This window comes from Anser cygnoides, chromosome 1 (genome assembly GCF_040182565.1).
Source record: "Anser cygnoides isolate HZ-2024a breed goose chromosome 1, Taihu_goose_T2T_genome, whole genome shotgun sequence".
NCBI lineage: Eukaryota > Metazoa > Chordata > Aves > Anseriformes > Anatidae > Anser > Anser cygnoides.
Window position 1 is genome coordinate 198,382,525 of NC_089873.1, and position 16,578 is coordinate 198,399,102.

Below are 16,578 nucleotides of genomic sequence, written 5' to 3' on the forward strand. Positions count from 1 at the left end.
TTTTGTCTTGTCACTGACTTTGTTTTACTTCAGAACATAAGAAGTAATTAAGAAGGAAAACGCCTTTCATCTTCAGAGGAACTGGGATGATGGCCATAAAAAGACAAGAGTGGATTGCGGTTTGGTAGAAGTTCTGATAGGATATGGATTTTCAATATGTGCAGTTCTCCTTGTCAGCAAAAACAGGTCATTACACTTTTCTGTGACATTCTTAAATAATTTAATGGCAGTCCTGATATACTATGCTATTTAAGCCATACCAATTTTGAAATTGAAGTCTCAGTTCTAATGGAGACTGTGGCAATCTATTTTTATTTCCAAAATGGGCTTTTTGACTTCTTACTGTGTTGCAAAGTCATTTACCTGTATAGGCATACATTTCATAAAGAAGCGATAGGGGATTATTAAAAACTAAAATGAAACTATCAAAAAAAAAATTGATTTAATTAGGACATCCATTATTACATTCCCCCCCCCCCCCCCCCCCAACAGGGTATGCATCTTTTTGAAAGCTTTTTTTTCCTGTGATTTTTCACACAAAATATTTCAAGTGTAAGACAAAACAACTACACTTTTCAAAAGAACATGAAATTGTCATGCTGTGCTTTTGAGTCTGCTTGGCCATTGATGACACTTGAAGGAACATTACACATGCCAGAGCATTCCAATAAACTGTTTCATTATACAATGGAATTTCCTTGGTGGCTTCCTTATAAAGCACATCTTTTCATGATCTTTTAAAATTCCAGAGAGCTTTTATTTCTGAAACTAATTCACAGACATATTTTGCAGTTTGTTAGTTTCATGTTAAGAGTTCTAGCCTTCCTTGTGGCTTTCAGTTATTTAATTATGAAAGTAATATCCGTCCAGGGAAACTAAAATATATCTGAAATTAGAAAGATGCAAAAATTGTCCACATTTACTATTTCAGATTCATAATTTTCTTACTGAAAATCGTGTAATTAAAAGGTTGCTGCTGTTGGAATCCAAAATGTTTCTGTCACCCTGTCTTCCATGAATACAGTTCAGGAGCTGACAGGAGATAAGATAAAAGTCAATAAAAAGAGAATTATTTATTAAAAAGATCTAATGTTACAATAACAGTACACAGGAACTATTATATTACTGTGTCTCCCACATAGTATATACCATTATATATAGTATATATACAGATTGTATACAATATGTCTAACATTTTGATATGGGCCATGACAGAATCTTTCTTTTGGTCTAGAAAACAAAGTTTCTTTCCAATTATTTTCTTCCAAACAGGTACTGTGGTATTATACAAAAATACAGCCTCCTAAGTGACTCTAGACTGCACTATTACAATCTTTTACATAAAAAAGGAAAGAGTTCTTCAATGAAACTAAAAAATAATGTGTCATGATAAGGGAACATCCTCTTCTACAAAGTAACAAATATTTAATACATAGGTACTTAAACATTTAAAACATATTTATTAATATATTCAGATGCAAAATACATATTCTGTTCATGTCGAATATAAAACATACCCCTTTTTGTCCCTGCATTACAACTACATTACATGATGGTATGTTCATTATTTCTATCTGTATCTTCATACTAGAGATTGAGATATAATTAGATGCAGCTCTATCTCCTTATCAGACTTTCATTATTTTTATAAAGCATAGCCATTTATTGTATTCAGAAAGCCAAAGTTCCAATAGCAGTGACAGTAGCCTTTTTGAATACTTTGAAATAAACTGCATTGGCAAGCAACTGTATAAAAAATAGAGGAAATTATGCTTAGCTAATTTATAAAATAACCATTTTACTTTTTGGTTCATCACTTTATTCTTGTTCACTTCAACCTTTTGAAATATGATGGTTTGTAGCAATGCTGTTGTTTTGCAAAATACAACAGGCAGTTATTTTCTTTGAATTTGTTCTATCAGCAAAGTATATTTCACCTTCCTTTCTTTTATCTCAGAGGCTTTTCCACAAGCAGAGATACAAACAGGTCTCCTGTTTGTAACTACACAACAGTATGGGTTCAGCTCATTATCCTGCCGTTGTTTTCTGAGCAACATGGTGACTAACTACATTTAAAACCTACTTTTTCAGATATATATATATTTTTAATCTTAATGATAGAATCATAGAATCATAGAATGATAGAATCATAGAATATTCTGAGTTGGAATGTATTCACAAGGATCATAAAGTTCAACTCATGTCTCCACACAGGACCACCCCAAAATCAGACCATGTGTCTGAGAGCATTGTCCAGCAGGTTTGCTGCTGTGACTACTTCCCCAGGTAGCCTGTTCCACCAAATGAAGAACCTTTTGCTAATATCCAATCTGAACCTTGCCTGAATAAAATAATAAAGATTTGAGTTGAATCATCTCTGAAAAATTCAACTGGTAAAATATTCAAAACAAAGTCATCAGTCAGCTTTTTACCTACCAAGAATTGTGCTTTCTTGGCTACTATTTTAAAGGTGCTAAGAAAGGGCACCATTAGAGCATACTATCCAAATACAAAGTATTGTTTGCTAGTGAGCTGGCAAAATAATAGCATTAATAAAATGAACACATGAACCAAAACAGATTTACATCAAAACTTTTAGAAGGGTGGACAGCTAGAAGAACTATGCCATTAGGACTTGTCTCTTGAACTCTTTTGACTTGATTTTTCCCAGACAAGGAGTGTTCATCCTACGCACAATACCTAGACACATGGTAGTAAAACACCATCCTTCATAACACCACACACTCCATAAATGTACGAACATGCACACCATATACAATGGAGATTATTTTGATTCAGGTGCCAATATATGGAAACATCTTCAAATGTAGAAAAGTTGTCCAAATTGTATATTGAGTGAAAAATTGTTTGGTACAGCAAAAAGCAGGGATTAAAACTGATAGTATACAGTCCCTACAAGAATAAATCTATCTAGTAAGCTATAGAAATAGATCCAGGTAACTAAATAATTGGAATGATGCTCATTATCCAACCACTTTTCAGACACACCATTCTCCAAAACCTATCCTACAGGAGTCTGTATATGTGAATGACTACATTTCAAAATTTTTTAATGTTTTCTCTGTTATATGCTCTCATATATGCTTTAACTGGCTTTCCAACTATACAAAGTGTAGAATCTTACTTAAAAATGGACCCAGTGGAAAAAAAAAGGTTACAACTGAGAAGTGCTTGGAAAAAGTAGGTTTATCTTCTTGCATTGCTTTATTTGTCCACTTAGCAGCCTTCTCTATATCATGTTTAAATGCCCAGTGGAGATTTCATTGTCATATGCATTAGGAATAGACTTTTTATTTCATATTGAAAGTAAATATTTGAATTTTTTGACATTAAATCATGCAACATTTGATGAAAAACAATAGTATTTGTTTCCTTTAAATTTTGTGTTTAATTATGATGAGGTTACCTAGAAATAAAACAAATGAGTTCTTTTCTCCTCCATTTTGTCACTTTTTAAGTGTGCTGTCTAGTATTTTATTGACAATTTTTTTTTTTGCTAATTTAATATATATTATATATGTTAAAAATAATTTCTCTGTACTTTTGCAATGGGATACATATTTTAATTATATTTTTTCTGTCTTGCTGTCTTGTCAGTAGGAACAGCCAGCTGTAGGGGATGCAAGAAATATTAGACAAAGCTGTATCAAACTTTGTTCTCTAGTTAAAAAAGTTTATTTATTTTTTTTCTAACCCAAACAGATGTACTGTACTAGACACCACTGTTTAAACAACTAGTGATACATGACTGGGGTTACCAAAATTGAACATATTAAAAAAGTAAAGTACATTTGACAGAAATTACGTTTGCTTACAAAAGTTTATTACATACAATCTGCATATTTTTGGGCCAAGAAGAGTCCCCTCCCCAGAGGATTTTTACAAAAACTGAAGAGAAAAAAAAACCTGATGAATTTTTGACTGTCTTCAACATTCCTCTAAGTGCACCACAGGTATTTCTATGGGTCTTTAAGCATTAGCTTGGCTCTCCTGTTGATCCATGGACATAAAACTCCATTCCTTGGTGTCATCAAGCTAAAGCAAACAAATAACAACAACAAAGTCTCCAGTCTTCACCATGAAGTTGAAGGAACCATCAGTGCCAAAAGTAATGTTACGGAGGACGAGGAAGTAGAGAACACATGTAAGGTGGTTTGAGCACTCGTTACTTTACCTCCTAAAATAAAAAGCAAAGTAACTAAAGAAGAAACAATGCAAACAATTCTCAGAACATTTAGGTACTAAATTTTGGCTAAAATTTTTATCCTTTGATGCTCAGCAAAAGTCTAATTTTGGGCAAGGCATTAGCTTGAGAGAACTGCAATCCCAGGTTAGGATCCCTACACAGACATAAAGAAATTGGGGATTTTATGATGATATCTACAGAAACTCACATTCTGATTCGTCATATTCAGTCTGTAAATAAATAGGAAATTCCAAAAGGATAGGTGAGTTTTATGCCTTAATCCTCATAAAGAATTAGGCTGCAGAAAGTGCACAATCATAAATGTTCTTCCTGGAAGAAAGAGTGAAATCTAATCCTTTATCTTGATGTTTGTCCAGGTCTTTTGCCCTGTAGTCTAGTGACCTTTTAGATCATAGCACAGTGCCTTAGTTAGAGTTGAAATTTTAGGTCTAGATTGAAGTTTCAAGCCTATACCTTTTGTACAGTACTCTGTATGGACTAACAAGCAATGTTTAGTACATTTTTAAGGTGTTATTAAAAAATTAGAATTAATATACCTTGTTTTCTTTGGCAACAGACAATATAATTCTTTTTATCTTTCCCACTAATCCTTAGATCTCTTTCTTAACTGTGTAACATTGTTACTTGAAATTCTTTTAACATATTGCTTTAACTGAGGAAATAGAAGCTAGCCATCATCAGTTACTGCATGATTAAATTAATACTGTAATAAAGTCATATCTAATCAGGCCAGTGGAACCTAAGAAAAACACAGCTTATTTTAACATGGGCACACACACAGGATTCAGCTACCTAAATGCAGATACCTGATGCTGTTTTAGGTGTTTTAGGTGTTACACCTCCAGCTGGTGGTCCAGAGTGATGTGTGTGTCCTTTAAGTTCTGGATCATACCAACCAGTTCTGTGCAAATGTTTGTGATATCTTAAAACATCTCAAATGCTTTTATATGCCCATGTAAAAATATTTAAATTCTGTCTGCCTGGAAGGTTAGCTGAATTGCTGTCTAGTCACCACTATTGGTCTGTATGGATTACATCACATCTTATCTACTATAATGGAATTTGAGACATCTAGGGCATGTGTAGATATCTAGGGCTCAATTAGGTTTCCAGAAGCTACCCTATACAGGCAGAGGTTTCTTGTAAATCCTGTGATTTGTTCATCAGCCCCATATAGATGCATCAGATACTCTTGAGAATCTCAAATGGCATTAGATATCTATGTCACAACATAGAAACTAAATGTTCCAGTTAATGATTTTGTCTAATAGCTAGAGAAATGTGAGAACCTTTTTTTTTATTTTTTCTTCAGATAGAGAGTAGTAGAGTTACTAATTTTTGCGCATTACTGTAATTGCCACTCTTCCACATATAAGTGTAGCCTTACCTGCAAAAGATGGAACTCTGATCTGGGGACTAGTGGTCCCGTCACCTCCTTCACTGACTGCACAGACCTCAATAATGTAGACACCAACATCAGGAAGAAGTACCACTGCAGAAGTTTTCTGTGTTTCTATAACTTGACTGTTGCTCTGTCCTTCTTGCCTAAATAATACCTATGGTCAAAAAAGGAGATGGTGGATATAGTGACCATGCAAGCTATGTACCAGATATTTTGTGCAGATAACACAGCCACTGAAATGTTAGCTGTTTCATGCTTTCATTAAGGACTTCTGTATGTGACAATTTCTGGATGTGACATTTGAACAGTCACCTGCTTTTACATCTCCCTTCCCTATCCCCCTCCTCCCATCCCAAATGGCTTCAAAACAGCAGCAGCAAAGTATATTGGCAATTAATGAATGTGAAAAGACATCGAATAGGATCCAAGCAATGATATAGGATTGTGTTAACTTAACACACTTAACTGTGTTTACTTTAGCTGGCTAAGTAACAGTGAATAGCTCAGATCTAACCCTGCATCTCCTGTACATGCTTATGCCAAGTGGAAGGAATGCAAGCATGTACATTGCTGTCTGTTTGGTATTTCTGCATAAGAGTTTCTGTTCCCAGACAAAACTGTAAAGGTCTGATAGGTGTAAAAAACCAAAGTAGTCAGCCTATGTTCTTTCAGAATCTCAATGATCCTGATAAAGTTTAAAGCAGTTTCTGGCTTATTTTAAATCAATTTACATGTCCTTGGTGATATTTTCTGTTGTATCAGAGAGAACATCAGATCATAGTCTAGAGAGAAATGATCATATGTATGCTTCAAGACACCCATAAAAACCTCACTAAGAATACAAAAAACATTTTATTTTGATTTAAAAGATTGAGGTGAATTCCACTGCTTTTCATGATTTGTTATTTAAGAGTTAATCTGGATTTTGCTTTTTAGAACTTCAAAACTTTAAATGCCAGATATTACCATCACCGATTGTTGAAAATCACCAGCATAATTAAAAAACAAACAAACAAACCTAAGTATTTGAGTTTTTCTGCTCCATAAAAATATTATTTTTAAAGTCATTGTAAGATGTCTCATTCTTCTTCATTTCTTTAAATCTTACTGTAAACATAGTCAAATTGAAGTGTTAGTAGGAATTTCATTGCAGGCTGGTCTTATTAATAGCCACTTCTGAGCCATATATGCTGAACTGATCCCCTCAGATTGAGCTTGTTCAGTCTATAATCACTAGCTGAAAGTCACAACACAGAAAATACTTGCACATTTCATTTTTATTTATTGCATTTTCTGGTGAAATGTTATTGCAGATAATCTATACAGCATACTTGCGCAGGAAAACAGCAAAGAGAAAAAAAGCAAACAGGAAAGAGAAGTAGTCGTTTAGAAGAGAGTAAGGTGTGTGAAGGGGAGTCACTGACCTTGTATCCCATTACATCAGATTCATTAGCTAGAGGTCTAACTGGCTCCCACCCAAGAGAAACTTGAGAGCCATCCTGTATCCACATAATATTACTTGGTGCTTGACTGGGAGCTGGGGAAAAAAAATAACAGCATGTACATAAATATATTTGTAGATATTTCCTTTAAAATCACCTTTAAAATCAAAAGTATGTCAATCTTTTAATAAATTTACAACTACATGTGTTAGCAGGCTTCCAACTCTAGGTAGAGATTTTTTTTTTTTTTTCCCCCCACCAGAATTGTGGTGGGTTGATGCAACCCAACCTATAGACTTTACAGAACTTATGAACTTGAATGGTTTTGTCTCAATTTTCTTTGTCAAGAATGCCTTACTTTCTATGAAAATAATATTTGTTATGAATGCAAAATAATAAGAATTCACATGTATGTATCAAAGCAAAGCCATGAATCAAAACTATATATAATTCCTGATTACTGTATGATCTTATTAAAGGGACATCAAAGAGGGCAGAGTTTGCTCCTTGACTTCTCATTTTGAGCAAAGTTACTGAGATCACTTACGTGATTTCTTGGTTGTTACACGCACAGCGGTGCTAGGTGGTCCATACCCAGCAGCATTGTATGCCCTCACGGTTAGGTGATATAATGTATTTCCTTCTAACCCTGTCAGGAGGACAGATGATTCATTTCCCTCAGTTTTGACCTTTCCTGCTGCTTCTTCCTGCTCCATGTCCTTCCAGTAACCAACCTGCAAATGAGTGATCAAAGGAAGGATTAATATAGGTGTTTTGGAAGCTCTACCTTTACAAGCTATCCTGTGGTAGGTTTCTTTGCCAGTCTTGCCTGTTGTGTGATCATCAGGCCCTGGTAAACACATGGGAACTGTAGTCTAACCTCAGATCCAAAAAATGCTCAGTCCTACAAAATGGTGAGAATCGGAATATCATAGTATTACCTAAAGAATATGTAATTACTGTGTACTGGCATGAAAAGATGTGACTTGCAAGACCAACGCGCAGAGGATGAGTTCTGGCAGGAAGTCAAAAGTATTTCAGAGAATTCAAGGTGAGCTCAGCCACTTGTAGGTGACCAGAAATATCTACCTTCACCTGGAAAGTTCTGACCACATCAGTTAAAAAGTGGCATGAGTAATATTCACTTCCTGGCCCTGTACTGATCAGAGGCAAAAGGTTTCTTATCAGTGCAATGAATAGGAAATGACAGAATAACTACGGAAATCTTGCATCGATCTGAAAAATCTTGTCTGATGAAAAAGAAGGAAGTGGATTCTGTTTTAGTTCTTGGATATAAACAAGTTTCCTGTGAATGTAATTTTGATAGTATGTGTCTGCCATTTCTTTTCAGACATAGCAAACCTAAATGATATTTGGTGTTTAGTCCATATTTCTTGCATCTGTACTGAATTTATCATAAAATATATTACATGAAAAGAAGTTATAGTGCTGAGCTAAGAATTTGACTAGTCTCTTTCTGCAGACAACAGATATTTTCAGGGCATAACTGGGGAAAAAAAAAAAAAGAAAAGCAGTACTGTCTCTCACTAATATTTCTAGGTGACCTACTCAAGAAAGGTAATTCTCATATTGCACTACTCTCCCTAATGGAAGATGTCACTAATATGCCATTGAAACAGCTGTATTCAGCTTTCTGTTTTTCATCATGAGATCTACTTGCATTTATTCCACATTTTGACCTTTTTGATGAAGTTGGTTACTTCATAATAAGTTATTCATGTTATATCTGGATAACTTTTCCTCTGAGAAAAAGGTCATGGACAATACAGCACTCCTGAGAATGTATCCCAAAAAATGGTGAACTAAAAACACCAAGGGATTCATAGGAAAATAAGACCAATGAGTACAATGTTGGCCTTTTATAGGCCTGCCATTAAAGAAAAATATATCTAGAAAGATCTGGCTGCAAATTTTTACATTTGAATTCATATCTTCACTTAAGTAAAGTGGCTCTGTTACCTTTGATGGAGGGTGTATCTGTTTGAGCCAACTAAAAATCAACTCCTTTAATTGTCAACTTCATGTACCTGTTCTATTAATTCTTAGCTGAATTACAGATCAGATAGCAATTCTAGCTGTATTCACAAGTTCTTTAAATATGATTCACTGAGGTATTTCACTATCTGAATGCTTGACTAATACTGTTGGTATCTGGAGTAACATCTATTGACATCCTTCTTGGAGGGAAAAAAAGAATAAACAATCACTCATTCACATGGTAGGAATGAACCTCTAACTGCTAGGCAGTTGGATTAATCCATTTTACTTCTAACACACGTTTACAAACTTGACACTACAGGTTGAGAGTGACATAGTATTAATCAGTATATGAATGGATAGTGAGAGGGAGTACGTCCTGGAGACCCTAACATCCAGTTAGTCAATTCTGCTGAGGATCCAACAGAGAAATGGTCAGAAAGGAAAAGTGACTTGCCCAAGTTTACACAGGTGGACAGTGGCAGGTGTGGAAATGTAACTGAAGTAATGAAATCCTTATTCTAAGAAAGCCAAAATTAGAAGTATCTCAGTAGCTCTTGCTGTGGTAGCTTATTCACAGGGCCTCATATCCCAAGTGAATGTAATGTACAAGACAGTAGAGAGCCCCCAGGTTTTGCATTGAAGCTTTTTTTGTTGTTGTTGTTAAAACATTATTTTCCAAATAGTGATGCTCTCCAGCACTGCTTATATGGCATTAAAACTAATTGTATTTTGACATGTCAAGTCTGCAAAAATAGCTACTTCAGATGCACTACATGACAAAAGCATTGCCCCTTGGCAAAGGGGTTTTCTTTGGGGAATGATTATATTGTATTAATGAGCAAAATCATGAAATGCAATTTGGCAATGCTTCTATTTCAGTTTCTTCCTTACTTCAAAGCCTTAAACGTTTGGTCCCTGCTTTTAAAATTCTCCTTAAAGTTTTGCCAGGTGAGTTTGGACTTTGATCTCAAAATATGCTTCTCTCTTTAACTCTTCATGTACACATCCATTTATTGATGGCTAAAAGAACTAAAGGAAAAAGTGACTACAAAAAAACAAACCAAAACAAAAAACCTAATGATTGTTGATTAAGACTGGCTAAGGCATGGCAGTTTACGTTGATTTATACGGAGGTGAAGATACTGCTGATCTTTAAAAGTGATACACGATTCATAAAACAGGTTTGTTTATTTATACCTATATGTGCATTTAAAAAAAAAACGACTTGTTATTTTCTGCAGCCTGAATTTGTACCTGTGAAAGGGGATTTACCGCTCTTAGAATAGGTTTCCATTAATGCTACATTTGAATATTGACATAACATAAAGCATAAATCATGAAAGATTAGCCTGTTTTAAAAAATTAAAGAAAAAAAAGAGGAAAAAAAAAACATTTGGTCCATTTAATACATTATTGTTTGTAAGGTTTTAAAATTTTGCTGTACTTTATGTTGTTTTTCATGTAGAAAAAGATTAGCAAATGTTTATGTCTGGTTCCCAGAAACCCAGCTCTCCATGCTGGAGAGAAAACAATAATGATTAAACAACTGACTGGAGAAGATGCAGGAACACACAGTCTTCTGCTTTGTCCTGATCATTGATTAAACAATCCTTAAAAGTAAATTAACATATTAAAAATTCTTTTATCTTATGACTTTTGAACCTGTAATACTTGCAGACAACTTCTTTAAAGTTCTAGGTCTAAAGGTATCTAAAATAATACTACTTTTTTCCCCCCAACTGGTTTCTAAGGTGAGCATAATGCCATTTTGTTATAAATTCATTTAACCTAACTGCAGGCCATCTTCTCTAAATTTAGCAAGGAGTTACTGTCTAGATACTTTTTCTGTTGACCAGAGAATTAAAGCTCCAAATTAGGCATTTCAAATAGAACCTGAAGTAGGTAAGATGAATAGGAGTGTTTGCTGCAGGCTGGACAAGACACACAAACTTTTCTGGTCTCTCTGACTGAGTATTTATCAACACCAACAGTACCGCTGTAACTGAAAATGAACTTGAAGAAATCTCAGAATACAGAAAATGCTAAGGGAGAAGGAAAGAAAAGTGAACTGAAAGAACTGCTAATAGCCCTGGGGAAAAAAATGAAAAAAAAAAAAAAGAAAAAAGAAAAAAGAAAAAAAAAAAAAGAAAAAGCCATGATTAACATTGCATAAAACCTGTTTTTATTATCATTAGCAGAAAACATATTAGCTCCTTCAACTGGCACACTGTGCAGTCATGCATGTTAGCACCAGTACAAAAGCAACGTAGAACCAAGCACTTAGGACAGAAGTAATGCTTTTTGTATCATCTGTTGCTGCTTTTTTGTATCACTTCAAAATATTGATGTGATTGTCCTTCAGAACAAGGTGATGAGTTCCTGCAAAAAGTTCAGTCAATCTCAGTTGCTTCCCTCTCACCTAAATGTTTGCTGACTGAAAAGGGGAAAGAAAACACTGTTCATTACTCCTAGGTTCTGGGGTCTTCTCTGGAGTAGCTGGCATCCTCCTTCTCTTTTTTCAGGTATTCTCTTCTCCCACATATTCCTGCACACACATAGGATGAAGACCAATATCGTACCTCAACTTCGAGGAGTATTATCAAATATCTAGTCATATTTTCTTATGAAAAAGCAATACTTTTTAGGTTTCTGATGTTTGGTAATAGAAAACAAGCAGTCTTGTAGAAAAGTATTCAAGATACAGACATTATAAAGAGCATGTCTCTCTTGAGACCCTCATGAGAAATCTGGAGTGTGATCCGTACATTAAGGACTGGAAAAACAGTTGGACTGCTGTGACAAATGTTGATAGTCTTCAGGATTTTAGATTGGTTTGAATCTGCATATGAGTAACTTTGAATGCTAAATTGACTTATGTTTAAAAATATTCGTTTGTTTATTGCATGTTTGGGAAAATTCATTCATTCAGAAAGCAAAGTCTGATAAACTGATATTCAGCCTGATGAAACACTAATTCCTCTTTTTTTCTGTCTTGCTTTACTAGCCTCTGGTAGAAGCAGTCATATCCTTTCTAAATAACCTTGAGAAATACTTCATTACATTTAGAAAAAGATTTCAGTACCACGTAGATGCAATTTTCTGTTCCATTGTAAAAACAGACAAATAACATCCAAGGAACAGCAAAAACTCCTGTATATTTCTCTTTGAAAAGAAAATATGATGTAAACATATTATTATATGAAGTAATCCCCCCTGAAAATGATGTTCAAGATTTTCTTCCTTCCTTCCTTCCTTCCTTCCTTCCTTCCTTCCTTCCTTCCTTCCTTCCTTCCTTCCTTCCTTCCTTCCTTCCTTCCTTCCTTCCTTCCTTCCTTCCTTCCTTCCTTCCTTCCCTTCCTTCCTTCCTTCCTTCCTTCCTTCCTTCCTTCTTTCCTTCCTTCCTTCCTTCCTTTTTCATTCTTTCGTTCTTTTTCTTTTTCTTTCTTTCTTTCTTTCTTTCTTTCTTTCTTTCTTTCTTTCTTTCTTTCTTTCTTTCTTTCTTTCTTTCTTTCTTTCTTTCTTTCTTTCTTTTCTTTCTCTCTCTTTCTTTCTTTCCTTTCCTTTCCTTTCCTTTCCTTTCCTTTCCTTTCCTTTCCTTTCCTTTCCTTTCCTTTCCTTTCCTTTCCTTTCCTTTCCTTTCCTTTCCTTTCCTTTCCTTTCCTTTCCTTTCCTTTCCTTTCCTTTCCTTTCCTTTCCTTTCCTTTCCTTTCCTTTCCTTTCCTTTCCTTTCCTTTCCTTTCCTTTCCTTTCCTTTCCTTTCCTTTCCTTTCCTTTCCTTTCCTTTCCTTTCCTTTCCTTTCCTTTCCTTTCCTTTCCTTTCCTTTCCTTTCCTTTCCTTTCCTTTCCTTTCCTTTCCTTTCCTTTCCTTTCCTTTCCTTTCCTTTCCTTTCCTTTCCTTTCCTTTCCTTTCCTTTCCTTTCCTTCTTTCCTTTCCTTTCCTTTCCTTTCCTTTTCTCATTTCGTTTTGTTTTGTTTCAAGTTAATCTGTTGATTAGTTTAGTCAAGCTCCTACCTCTCAAGGGAATTCCAAAGGCAAAGACGTGAGCTTTGTGATCTATACTTAAGTATTAGCTGGAAAAGAATGAAGAAAACAAAAAATATCTGTTCTTCCAGCTAGTAATTCTTTCCCTTTTCTTTCCCTACTCTCAGTGAGTCACAAAGAAAATAATGCCTGAGGCTGAAATAGATTTTATAACCTTCAGGTTATGGATTCTAAACAATAAGTATTAACCACACACTGTATTTTTCTACCATTCTGACAAAGCTTTTAAGCTACTTCGACTTTATCAGAGTGTAGCTGACACATATTTAGTAAGGTCGGGTGGACAGCTGACAAATCTGTACCAAAGTCAGGAATAATATGTGCTTTGGAAGATGCAAATGAGTACAGAAAACCTTGCATAAAACTCATGTGACATAACACTGCCTTTCAGGGATGACAATGTGCAATTGGACAAGTTACTTTGCCTTTCATTACTCCTTAGTACAAAGTGCAAACAGGGCTGGAGTGAAATTGGGTCACTGTGAACTTGTCTGTATGTAGTTAATATTCTGTCACTTTTGTTGATTAGAGCCCAAGCATTCAAATGCTAGGGAACACTCCCCCCCTTCCATAATACTGTTGCTAAAAGGCCAGGAGATTTAATGAGCGGGTAGGTGGTTGTCACAGCTGTGGTGACCACAGGCAAAATACAAATTGAAACATGAAAATAGAATGGCGAGTCAGATTATTTTGCATAAGGCTCAACAACATTTGAACTGAACATTTTACTTGTGGTCCACAACAATTCTACAGTGGAAGATAATTGTTAAGAAAAGAGAAATCATTCTTTTTTTTTTTTTTTTTCCCAAAGTCACTGGATTTTTGTACATTCATTACTTGCTATTTATGGATTAATGGAGCACTATAGGCTGTGTTCAGCACTGTACTAAATATGATAAAAATTTCAAAATAAGTTTTTAAATTAAACTAGTGTTTATAGAAGCTGAGCAAAGTGAATCATAATGGAAAGCAAAAAAATGACCATATATATATATATTTTTTTGAGGGTTTAGCTACAATGTCCCACTGTACAGGATCCCACTGTACAGTATCCCAGTGTCCCACTGTACAGGATGAGTTTTGCACTGAGGGAATGGTTTAAAGAGATGCTGTGAGTATGTTAGCAAAATTAGGCTTATAGTGTGGACTTAGAATTCCTAAGTGGATAGTCTAATGTACTGACTAACTGATCCTTTCAGTTATCATATCCTTTTTGAGGATATCCTTCTCCAAAACAGAACTGAACACTCAAGCAATATCATCCTTGGGTTGCGTTCTGTCCTGCTGGATCATGCAGGTGAGTAACATCTATTCTTCTGTTTATTGAGTAAGGGTTGCTCTGGTCATATTTTTTTTTTCTTTCTGGGAATGAGGACAAAAAAGAGCAAACACTACTCCCTTAAATATTCCTCTGTCAGAAAGTGAGCAAAGAAATTCTGGCTAAATGAACAAAGAGAGAAAAGTTAAAAAAAAATCCTGCAAATAAAAGCAACAGCCTCAGAAGACTCTAATTCCCTCATGTAGATAAGTAGACAGAAGCAGCAACATATTTTTAGTTTCATTTTTGTGTTCTGTCAACTGCAGATCCTTTCCTTGAAATATTTACTCTCTAATCTTCATGATAGAATCCTAAAATTGGTGTACAGTACAGTGAGGAGCCAAATTATTAATAAAGTTCAATGTTAATGACTGCTATATCAATAATAATTTCCAAATTAATTCCTAAGAAGTCCATGAGAGAAGCAGCAATTAAGTGCTACAGTTGGCATCAGAGTATGCTGCAGTCTGCAGGTCTAAGTGCTTTCCAGGACAGGAAGACCACTTCTGTTATGAAGAGTCTACTGTTTGTCACAGCCATCTAACATTAGGATGCATCTTTAGAGCTAAGAGAACTGCTTTGTGGCATGTAGGTAAAAATAAAATACATTAAAGTTATGAAAGAATAAATTTCTAGAGAAATCATTTTCACTTGAAAAAGAAAATCTATGTTTTTATTTTAAAATGATGTAAGACAAAGCTAATAGAACATTTTGAGAATCTATGTGATCGATGGAATGAGAATAAGAGTGAAAATTGTAGGTGCAATTTAAAAGACATCAAGATGTGTGAGAGGGAGTAACAAAAAAGCCATCTTTTTGAAGAGAAAAAGACAGTACAGTGAGTAAGTTATTTCAGAGGATAAAAGACTGGCCTGGAAATTGAAGACTGAGGTTAGTAGCAAGTGGAACACTTCAGTGTGGAGAGGGACAACACTTCCAAGGTGAATATCATCTCTATTGGATATAATTTTGTTCTCTTTTGTATATAACACTCCTAAAGGTAAATGTTTAGGTATCAGTTTTGCTGCTTGAAGTGAGCCATGTGCAAAGGGGTAAAAATATGTTTAACATAAGGGAACAGTTGGGCTAAAGTACAATGAGAGAGAACTGACAGAGAGTTTGCAGAGTTCAGCATGGAGATGTGTATGGGAAGGAGACTCAGACAAGTGAGAGACCCAGATGAGTGAGTGGGTTCTGTGGTCACAGCCTGCACAGACTGGACTGTGGAGCAATACAGGAGTAGCTAAGTACCAAGAAGCTACAGCAAATCAGGTAGAAAAAAAAGTAACTGTGTCTAAAGCGTGGGGTAAACGTGCTGTCCTGGACATGGCCATCCAGCCAAAGGCTGTGCTGGAGAGTGTGGTAGCTCTGGTGGAGCACCTGTTTTTCCTCCCAAAGGCCATTGGTGATGGCTGCCAGACCCCAACACTTGCCTGGACATGCTGCTGAGGAGACACTGTGTGCTAATAGGTCACAGGACACAAACGTAGCTCAGAGGACTGTTAAAACTGAAGTGCAGAGAGCAGACTGCAGAGGAGGCTGTGGGTGAGCATGGGCTCTGCTGCCAGGACCCTCTTTTTATCAGTGCAGGTCTCAGGTGGATGAGGGTGGCACTATAACACTGAGCCAAAGAAGTTTTGTGAGAACTAAATATAATAGTCCTGGGGTGATCTAGTCCTGGGGTGATCTAAGCATTTGGATCATGGCTTACAGAAAGAGGACTCAAAGAGTCACTGTAGAAGATGCAAGAGATAAGTCCTTATTACTAAAGAAAACCCGAGGGCATGTCTTATTTTAAAATATTCCATTTGAATTGCTTGAATTTGAATTCATGCCTAATCTGGATCAAGGAAATCAAATTAAGCAGGTACTTGGCTAATCTGCTGAAGTGAGGGTCATGTTAAGGCATAAAAGTCTCAGAAGCAATCTTTTTTTTTTTTTTTTTCTTCCCCAGTTTCAAACACCCTTTATGCAGGCTGAAAGTACAAATACAGGCCTTAAGTTATTTTTCTAAAGAAACTTTGAACTGGGAACATCATTTACATATGAACATAAGTCAGAGATGAATCTTAGTCAATAATGGATCAATCTTGCTTTTACCAAACACTAATAACAAGAGCACATGAAGGGTGTAAAAAATTATA

At 35.4% G+C, this 16,578-nt stretch overlaps 1 protein-coding gene across 4 annotated transcripts in view; it reads right to left on the reverse strand.

Annotated features, from left to right (window-relative positions):
* Positions 1-1,699: 1,699 nt before the first annotated feature.
* The window catches only part of CNTN5 (contactin 5), a 682,193-nt gene continuing 667,314 nt past the window's right edge, over positions 1,700-16,578 (reverse strand). For all 4 annotated transcript variants that reach the window (XM_066989851.1, XM_066989852.1, XM_066989850.1 and 1 more), the window contains 4 exons: positions 7,620-7,806; positions 7,055-7,167; positions 5,616-5,784; positions 1,700-4,198 (listed from right to left, as the gene is read on the reverse strand). In XM_066989851.1, coding sequence (XP_066845952.1) covers positions 4,095-4,198; positions 5,616-5,784; positions 7,055-7,167; positions 7,620-7,806 — 573 coding nt within the window. In that variant the 3' untranslated portion in view covers positions 1,700-4,094. The remainder of the gene's footprint in view (positions 4,199-5,615; positions 5,785-7,054; positions 7,168-7,619; positions 7,807-16,578) is intronic.